The 10,371-nt window shown below is 52.1% G+C and overlaps 1 protein-coding gene across 1 annotated transcript in view; it reads left to right on the top strand.

Moving 5' to 3' along the window:
• GPR26 (G protein-coupled receptor 26) overlaps positions 1–7,995 on the top strand; it is a gene marked incomplete at its 5' end in the record, with an annotated part of 22,824 nt that extends 14,829 nt beyond the window's left edge. The window contains one exon of the mRNA XM_010859575.1: positions 7,764–7,995. Coding sequence (XP_010857877.1) covers positions 7,764–7,995 — 232 coding nt within the window. The remainder of the gene's footprint in view (positions 1–7,763) is intronic.
• Between the last annotated feature and the right edge of the window lie 2,376 nt (positions 7,996–10,371).

The raw sequence follows: 10,371 nt of genomic DNA, 5'->3' as shown, positions 1-10,371 counted from the left end.
GGGGGGCTCCAAAATCACGACAGATGGTGACTGCAGCCATGAAATTAAAAGACGCTTACTCCTTGGAAGGAAAGTTATGACCAACCTAGGTAGCATATTGAAAAGCACAGACATTACTTTGCCAACAAAGGTCTATCTAGTCAAGGCTTTGAGTTTTCCAGTGGTCATATATGGATGTGAGAGTTGGACTGTGAAGAAAGCTGAGTGCCAAAGAATTGATGCTTTTGAACTGTGCTGTTGGAGAAGACTCTTGAGAGTCCCATGGGCTGCAAGGAGATCCAACCAGTCCATTCTAAAGGAGAATAGTCCTGGGTGTTCTTTGGAAGGAATGATGCTAAAGCTGAAACTCCAGTACTTTGGCCACCTCATGTGAGGAGTTGACTCATTGGAAAAGACTCTGATGCTGGGAGGGATTGGGGGCAGGAGGAGAAGGGGATGACAGAGGATGAGATGGCTGGATGGCATCACTGACTTGATGGACATGAGTCTGAGTAAACTCCGAGAGGTGGTGATGGACAGGGAAGCCTGGCATGCTGCGATTCATGGGGTCGCAAAGAGTTGGACACGACTGAGTGACTGAACTGAGTTGAACTGACTGATGACTTATTCAACACCTATAATGTAGCCAGGATATACCAATACCTACCCTGTACAGCTCTCCTTCAAGGTGAGTGCTAGAATCTCCATTTACTGAGGATCAACAAGGTGAGATGAGTGGCCCATGGCCATAGCAGTAGCAACTGGCAGATCCAAGGGTTCAAGGCCAGTACCAAGCCTGTTGGCAAAAATTTAGCCCTGTGACCATGTTACATCTCCAAATCCTGTGGACCAGGTGCTGAAAATATAGAAATGTTTGTCCACAGGCTTTTGATCCAACTTCTAGGCCCAGGCATCTTGGCATGAACCTAAACATCCAGACTCCTGTGGGTAAACGCCAGGCCGGTGAGTGAGTCCTTTCACTAGAAGCAGCAGTGTTTGCATGGAGTCACCTCTGACCTCCCACCAGACTGACAGCAGCTTGTGCGGACCTGGAGTCAGGCCCAGAGGTCATTACTACTGGCAGCTGGAGTCATCAGCAGATTTAGGTGGCCTGGCGCTGACCATGCATCCTTACTTCTCAGATTCCCACATTGCACCAACCAACCAAAAAGCCCCTTGCACCTGGATTTTGGGGCATGTCAGATGACAGAGGAACGCACTGGAAACCTCCACCCTCACTCTTTTTATTTGTTTGGCTGCGTTGGGTCCTAGTTGTGGCACACGGGATCTTCTGTTGCAGTGTATGGACTCTAGTTGCAATATGTAGGCTCAGTAGTTGGAGCACGCGGGCTTAGTTGCCCTGGCGTGGCATGGGATCTTAAGGCGTGGTGTGTGGGATCTTAGTTCCCTGGCCAGGGATCAAATCCATGTCCCCTGCATTGGAAGGCAGATTCTTAACCACTGGACCACCAGGGAAGTCCCCCCCACCCTCACTCTTAATAAGGGTCACTGCCTTCTATTCACACACTTACACCAAAAGCCCCAGTGGGCCAAGTCTGGCTTTTTGCAGAGTGTGTGAGCAGGGTGCGAGGATCTGCAACAGATTCTCATCCAGAAACTCGAATTACACTTTTTGGAATTAAAATGCACTTTTTAGAAGCATTTGTAAGGCTATTGTCTCCCCAGCGACATATGCTTACAAGTAATTATGATTATCTCAGATCATCGGAGTGGGGCCTCGAGGCCTTTGTGGATCCGACAGCAGCATTATTGTGGCTTTTCAGAGTCATGGAATTATGACAGCAGAGGGCTTTAATATGCCCAGTGTTAATATTCTATTAATCAAAGGCCTTTTCCCTGCTAGTGGCTCATGAACATTTAAAGCTCAGCTTGTTGTTTAGTTGTGTCCGGCTCTTTTGCAACCCCATAGAACATACCCCATCAGGCTGGCTCCTCTGTTCATGGGATTTCCCAGTTAAGAGTACTGGAGTGGGTTGCCATTTCCTTCTCCAGGGGATCTTCCCGACCCAGGGATTGGATCTCCTGGATTGCAGGCAGATTCGTTACCAGCTGAGCCACCAGGGAAGCCCAGCCTGTTACTTATGTATCTTCAAATACGCAGACCAGATTCTCCAGAAGTCTTGAGAAGACACCAGGCTTGCTTCCCAAAGGATGTTCTGTGGCCCGTGTTGCACTTGGTGCACAGCATGTGTGTGTGTGTGTGCATGTGTGAATGTGTGTGTGAGTGCGTGTGTGAGTGTGTGCGTGTGTGAGTGTGTGTGTGAGTGGGGGAGAGATGATATCATGGAAATGTGAAGAGGGGGCACCAATTTACCACTTTAAATTCAAGGGTTGAAAGTGAAGGCCTTTTCTAACCTAGAACTGACTCAAGGAGCTGGGAGGTGCCGCCTGGCACCCACAGTCCAGGTTCAAATCCACCCCCCACGCCCAGGCCACGTGGCCTCAGCCTGTCACTCTGCCTCAGGTCCTGCCCTGTCGTGTGAAGGGCAAGGGACGCTGCCAGGGGGACTTGAGACCCTGTTTGTGAAAGTGGCTGTCAAAGCCCCGAGCCTCTGAGGACCCAGAAGAGAAGCTGGGTCTGGGATTACTGGTGTTACCGGTCTTCTTCTCTCCCCCAGAATTTAGTTACTTTGCAGATTCCCATCATCGAGCAGAGCTGAGACACTGGTTTCTCCAGGAGGAGGGAGGTTGGAGACTGCCCAGGAGTCCTGGCAAGGGTATCTCCATTCTCCTCCCGGGACCAGGGTGGCCAGGCTGCCAGGTGGGGTCTGAGAGCCCTGTGGGTGAAGGCCGAGGGGGCGGCTTCCCAACTGTCAGCCCTCTGCTGTGACAGCCAGCACAGAGACCTCCCTGGGACCCAGACCAGAGGGCCTTGTGCCCAGAGAGGGGAGATGCTCCCTGGAGGGGTCCCCCGGAACAAATACAGAGCAAAGAGGATCCAGAGGTGGGGACAGGCAGGTAGGTCAGGGCCACAGGTGTCTGCTCTGGGTCACCTTGAGTCAGGTAAACACCCATCTCCACACTCAGCTTCCGACTTGGCAGCAGCAACATCCTGCAGCATCTCACACCTCCCACCCCAGCCAGGCTGTGCCCCAGGACCCCCAGGGGCTCACTGCCATCTCTGAGCCACCTGAGATGCTCAGGAAAGCGGACTCCTGACCTCCCCTCCCCCTTAGTCCCCAGCCTGACCAGCCGCCCAGCTGTTGCGCTCTCGGCCCAGGGGCTCCTCGGGGGAGCTGTGTCAAGGTTGTCCAGGACAGGCTGGACATTCTAAGCACAGAAGTGTAAATGTTTCCCCGGCACACTGCCCGATGGCAGAGGTTTCTTGGGCACATGCCTCAGGCGGGACCTGGAAAGTCACCTTGGTGCTTACTGGACAGTGGGGGCAGGGGGCAGGGAGCCCTGCTTTGTAGGGAAAACACCCTTCTCCCTGGAGGGGAAGGGCCAGTGCCCTGCTCCGGGGGCTGTTGACCTCTGCTGACCCCAATGTCGACCCTCGGTGCCCACGGGCTCCAGGAGCTCCAAAGGGTTTGGTGCCATGTTGGTGTTATGACCAGGGGCCCATGAACAACCAGATCCTGCCTAACACCCTCTGCACAGCCACAGGCTCCTCAGTGACGTGGGTCTGTTTCCCAGCCCTGCCGCTGTAGCTAGCTGCCACTCACTGAGCGACTTCAACAGTAGAACTGTGCAGCTTCAGTCAGAGGCCGGAAGTTCAGGATCAAGATGTCAACCGGGTGGGTCCTTCTGAAGCTGCCAGGGTGCTCTTCCAGGCCTCCCCACTGCCCCCCTAGAGTTTCTGATGATTTACGTGCCATCTTTAGTGTCGCTTGGCTTCATAAGCATCACCCCATCTCTGCCTTCATCTTGCAGCATTCTCTCTGCGTGCATCTGTGCCCAGACTCCCCACTTTTGTAAGGACACGGTCATCACATGGACTTAGGGGCCCACCTTCTCCAGCAACTGATTACACCTGCAACAGGCCTGGTTCCAAATAAGGTTCCACTCTGAGGTGTTGATTGGAGAAGGAAATGGCAACCCACCCCAGTATTCTTGCCTAGAGAATCCTGTGGATAGAGAAGCCTGGTGGGCTGCCCTCTATGGGATCACACAGAGTCGGATGCAACTGAAGTGACTTAGCATGCATTGGAGAAGGAAATGGGAACCCACTCCAGTGTTCTTGCCTGGAGAATCCCAGGGACGGAGGAGCCTGGTGGGCTGCCGTCTATGGGGTCGCACAGAATCGGACATGACTGAAGCAACTTAGCAGCAGCAGCAGCAGCTGAGGTGTTGAGAGTTAGGACTTCAGCCTATGAATTTGGGGAGACATAGTTCAACCTACAACAGGGGGCTAGGGCGAAAGGAAACCAAGTCCCCCTTAATTAACTAACACCTGAGCCAATAACCCCTAAACTCAGGGCTCTTGGGCCAGACCTGCGGGCAGGGGCAGGAGAGCGGAGCTCAGTAATCCATCATGTGCAGTAGCAGAGAGGAGAGGCAGAGCGTAGCAGGCCACATTGAGCACATGGTGACCCTGCTCACGAGGAAACTGTGACTGATCAGAATAATAATGTCCCTTTCCTGGAGGGGAGGGTGTTCGGAGGAGGTGGCTGGACCTGGCATGAGAAGACGGGCTGGAGCGTTCCCTTGCCCAAAGGTCATCTGGGGACCACGTGGCCATCCCCTGCCCAGATGTGAAATTAGAAAGAAGCAATTGTAGCAACACAGAAACCCCTGCCCATTCCCCTAAAGCAGTGGGGACTTGGAACTGTCAGAGCTGGAACAGAACAAAGCCAGCCACGGTGGGCACATGGCAGGGGGGGTCCCCATGCACAGGAAAACCAGAAAGCAGGTCAGCCAGCACATCTGGTCACGGAAGGTCCTAGGTTCACCTTGCCCGGGGGCCCTGTGGGAGCAGTGCCCAGGCCCAGGCTGATCTGAAGCATCTCTTTGCCTGGAGGCCTTGGGAAGGCCAGATGCTGGCTTTTCGGAATAGAAGTCCTGTGCACTGTGGACCGGGGGTGACCGAAGTGCTGGGTGGCACATAGCAACTTCACAGAAAGGGAGTTCTCAGGGCCGGGAGGGACCCCAGGATTCACCCTGTCCAATCGGCGATGTGGAGATTTGAATCCCAGCGTGGCACCCAAGCAAGACGTGGGTCGCAGTTAGATGCAACTGGGCTTCCCATTGAGGAGATGCTGGCTCGCTGCACAGTCCCTCTGAGCCTTGATTTCCTCATCTGTAAAGTGGGATGAATGACACCCATTCTGCAGAGGGTAACCGTAAGGTTAGAGAGTGTGCACATCTCATATTTGGCCCAAAGGAGATACGCAACTGGGAGTTGTTATTACTGAGCCAGGCATGTTCAGACTGGACATAAAATCTCTGAGAAGCAAATGCAATAGATTTTACCTCTTAATTATCTAAATGGTGAAATTTTAAATTGTCCTCAATAACTTTATTCTGTGAAATCTACAGAACCTGCAAATAATGATTTTGATCTTGCTGGATGGTTTGATGCTATTTGGCTCTTAATAAGTTCTCCTACTGCTGCTACTGCTAAGTCGCTTCAGTCATGTCCGACTCTGTGCGAACCCATAGACATCAGCTCACCAGGCTCCCCTGTCCCTGGGATTCTCCAGGCAAGAACACTGGAGTGGGTTGCCATTTCCTTCTCCAATGCATGAAGGTGAAAAGTGAAAGTGAAGTCGCTCAGTCCTGTCTGACTCTGAGCAACCCCATGGACTTCAGCCTACCAGGCTCCTCCATCCATAGGATTTTCCAGGCAAGAGTACTGGAGTGGGGTGCCATCGCCTTCTCCGAATAAGTTCTCCTAGGAGAGCTCAAATGCTCAGACTGAATTTATCTATATGGAGAAAACTAGACATTTTGGAAAAGCAACCGGGCCTTGCATAGCAACAATACGTTGGCATTCAGCTATTTCATTGTTATTATTAGGTGTGAATTCTAGACTTAGGGGTTTTGGTTCCCTTATGCTCATCACTTCCCAACATAGATTTCTTAAAAGTACAGATTTCCCAAATGCCAACAGCTCCATTTTTCCCCATTCAGGCTTCCAAGGAGAAGAGCAGATCATTGGCCACATTTCCCCTCAGGATGGGAGGGCAAGGGCAGAAACAGGATGCCAGATAGAAGGGCCTTAGAATGGAGACATCAAGGATCTGTTCAAAAAGGGAATCATTGCAACAGGGAATCTCACCCCATCAGCGTCCTTCCTCCTCCTTCCCTTCTTGAGCTCGTCCTCATGACCTAAACCCAAAGAAGCCTTCAGGAAAATCACTCAAGTTGGCAACACAGGGTCAGCCCAAGCTCGGTGATTTCGGTACCTGGGTTCTCACCTGGGCAGCCCTCCATGCTGAAAGCCACCCTGCCTTCCATCCTGCCGACCCCTCCCTCACCCCACCTCCCAGGAAGGATACAGATGCCAGATTCCAGTCTGAGCACAGTTAGTGGATCCTCCTCCATCACGGACTTGCTGTGTGATGCTGGGCAAACTCTTTCCCTCTCTGGGCCTTGATTTCCTCATTTGACAGTGGGTGGGGAGAGGGTAATTATTTCCAAGCTCCCTCCCAGTTCTGTGGCCTTTCGTACCTTCTATTAATGCTGGTTAATGTCCAAATATGGCCAAAGGTTCTGGACACATTTGGAAGAGAAGAATTAATGTCCTGATTTGGAGGGAATTCCCTGGTGGCTCAGACAGTAAAGAACCTGCCTGAAATGTAGGAGACTTGAGTTTGACCCCTGGGTCTGGAAGACCCCCTGGAGAAGGGAATGGTTACCCCACTCCAGTATTCTTGCTTGGAGAATCCCATGAACAGACTCTGCAGGGCAGGCTACAGTCCATAAGGTCGAAAAGAGTCGGACATGACTGAGCAACTGACAATTTTACTTTCTTTCCATTTACATAGAGGAAGGCTGTCACTCCCTCACAGCATGACCTTAGCACTGTTGAATGGAGTTGTCGGATGGGTTTCAGAACCGAGCCCCTTTGACACAGAAGCCGCCTCTTCCCTCACCTCCTCCTAAAGAATGAGGTCATGTTAGGGCATCCCCTACTGCTGCTATTGCCAGGGGCCCCCAGATCCCAGCCCTGGGAAGAAGCCTTTCTCACCAGCAGATTTTTCCCTGCTGTGAGACATACTTTGAGCTTTGCTGAATATTTGGAAAATTGTTCTCAGCCCTTCCTCCCAGGCAACCTCTCTTGGAAGGCAGAGCTAGGATTTGGAGCAAAGAATCCCATCTCTTCTGGCTGCAGTGATCATAGAGATGATCTTATCCGACTTCTCACTTTTCATGTAAAACATCCAGGCCCCAGGAAGGGAAATGACTTGCCCAGGGTCACAGAGCAAGTCAGCAGCAGAGTTAGCGCCAGTGGCCAGGATGCAATGAAATCGAGTGCGTTTCTCAGATCACCTTGGGTTCCCGAATCAGACACACCTGAGTTCAAATCCTGCCTTTGCAGTTTACTGGCAAAGTCCCTAACGTCCTTGGATGTCGATTTCCTCACCTGTAAAATGGAGCTGTCTAAACTTCCAGGGTTCCATGACTCACGTGTAAGGAAGTGCCTGGTGGGCGGCCACCGCGTTAATGGTTGTTACTGCTGTTGTCATTGTCACTGGAGGAGGCAGCCTCAGAGACTCTGAAGCTCCGACAGGAAGCCGGGGTCAGGGGCTCAGACCGGAGCGCAGGCATCGCCCCGCTGTGCTCTCATAACCCGACATCCTCCCGGTCTCTGTCCACAGGCTGGTGGAGCTGTCCTCTGCAGTACCCATCAGCTCCCACTGGGGGGTGCTGTCCAAGTGCTTGGCCTACAGCAAGGCCGCGTCCGACCCCTTCGTGTACTCCTTACTGCGACACCAGTACCGCAAGAGCTGCAAAGAGATCCTGAACCGGGTCCTCCACCGGCGATCGCTCCGCTCCTCCGGCCTCACCGGGGACTCCCACAGCCAGAACATTCTGCCGGTCTCCGAGTGAAGGACGTTGCTCCGCTGGAGAGCTTGGAAGGAGGCGGCTGGTGAGAAGAAGGGAAGGGCGGGATCGGGGCGCCTGGGTGGACACCGCCAGCCACCACCACCTCCAAGCCTAGGGAGGCTGGACCCCCGGCTCGGGGCGGCGTTGAAGCCTGGTTCCTGGTGCCTGCAGGGCAGACATTGAACTGCCCCTGTTTATCACCAAAGGATGACCAAGGCACGTGCTGTGTGCTCTGGCTTTTCTTTCTGAGAAGCTCCTTTGAGCTCTGAGACTCAGCAGAGACTCCCCAGGAGTCACTCCCAGTGTGGTCATGATCAAGGACTCATAATGCTGGTGGCAGGTGGGGAAGCATGGTGTCCACCGGCTTATGCACCCCAGGACCATTGGGCTCCATGCTGAAAAGAAGCGGCGACCTCTGTGGGCCATCGGTCACCCCGGGAGCGAGGTTGGCAGTGGCCATTTGGGCCCAGGTCTGGCATGACCACATGCTGTGGTGGCTGCTGTATCCAAATATCCTTCCGCTGGTACTAACTCGGTTGTGCTCAGCTGGGACCTCGGGCCCCCAAGCCCAAGGGGAAAATGTCTAACAGCTAGTGTTACCCAGCTGTGGCTGACAAGTTGCATTAGACATAGTTCTACTGGATTCACCTTTTCTCTCTCTCTCCCCTCCCCCTTCCCCAAAGCTAACATGTGTGTGCGTGTGTAGACAAGCTTAGCATGAAAATGGTTTTCAATAGGCAGGTACTACATGCAATGATGTTCTTTGAAGTCTGACCCAAAGTCACCTTCTTCTGATTCACATGTCATAACTATTGGAGCCAAGGAGAGGGCAGAGGAACGTGCCTGGCAGGTCCCCAAACCTCAGTCTGTGACTTGAACTCGCAGGAAGCGTTTCACCTTGTCTCACGTGTCTTGTCGGGCATGTTCTTTGAGGTGATTGGAGAAGAACAGACCTGAGCAGGTTTTTAGCCTGATTTTAAAGCACCTGGTTCCATCATCCCTAGGGTTCAATATCTTAGTTTCTGTAAGTCATGAACAGACAGTAGAGGCTTCCCAAGGTGATCCAGAAAGTGCTCTGGGCCCATGATGGGACAGTGAATTTTTACCGAAAACCATAACTCAGAAAACTATGCCAATCCACTAGCAGCCGCCATCTTGTTCTCATCAAAACAAGGCGAGTGGGCCAGGCTCTGCCTGTTTGCCTTTTTACCATTTCAAGTGACGTGTGCATGCTGAGAGCAGTTATTTTTCCATCCTTCACTCTAACAAGTGACTCCTCCAGGGTGGAAAGATGGGAGCAAAAGGCTCAGAGGGCTCATTCTCCCCTTCCTTTTCTGGGCACAGCCTGACTTTGGAGATGTAGAAGGGAGGACCCTGTTCCACAGGGACCAGCCAGGAGGAACCTGATGCTTTTCACTGCTGAGTGGCCCCAGTATCAAAAAATAGCCAAGTGTGTGCATGTTTGAAAAGATGGTGTCTTACTAACCGTAGCTCCTCATTTAGAAAACAAGTCACTGAGCCTGGCCTACTCTTGTCTCGATTCTAAGTTTCCATGGAGACCGATGTAGCCTTGGAGCCTTGACGCCTGCCCGTCGCAGCTGGAGGTATGCTCACACCTGCTTAGAGGAGCCAGTGGCACACAGCCCTTCCCAATTCCGTGTTCTGGGACATCACCTTGGTAGCTTGAAATCAGCCACAATGGGCATATTTATACCGTGAAAGTCAGAAAAGGCTACAAACCAGGCCCTTTTCTCCACTGAAAACTCATTGCTAAGCAACTCCCAGCACATCACTGCCCATACGGGACTTTGTGTGCTCCCGAAACAAAATTGCTCTGGTTCAGAGCGCTTTTGGCCCCTCAGGTTTCAATCACAACAGGTATTCACTTTTGTTGCGCTTTCCTAGCATCAAGCAGCTGTTCCCCCTTCGCTGTGCCAACCCCCAAAGCATCAGTGAGGTTGAAGACAGGCAAAGAGCCAGGAAAATGTGCATCATTGAATCCGACCGTCTCTCTTTCACACAAATGCTCTTTGGGCAGCGAAGGAGTGGTGACCCAGTGGCTGAGGTCAATAGTCAGATTCAAACAGTCAAATAAGTTTTCATCAACATCAGGTTGGAGGAATAACTGTCAACTCCTCTTCCTGCTTGCTCTGTGCAGGCAACAAATTATACTCCCAGAAGCAACTTGATCCCTTCCACCTCTTCTTTAGCTAAAAAACAAGATCTGTCACCTATAACGCCACACATGTTGAGAAGAGGCATTTCGTAATTTATACTAAACCGTAGGACTGCCAACAAACCAACAGAACCAGTTGTATTAGCATCATGGTGACAGTCCCCCAAAGATGCCAGCTGATTGGGTACTTCCATTATTATTAG

Source organism: Bison bison, unplaced genomic scaffold (assembly GCF_000754665.1).
Source record: "Bison bison bison isolate TAMUID 2011002044 unplaced genomic scaffold, Bison_UMD1.0 scf7180017864456, whole genome shotgun sequence".
In the NCBI taxonomy this organism is placed as follows: Eukaryota; Metazoa; Chordata; class Mammalia; order Artiodactyla; family Bovidae; genus Bison; species Bison bison.
Note: the sequence above shows the minus strand (reverse complement) of the source record. Positions and strands in the feature narration are given on the sequence as shown.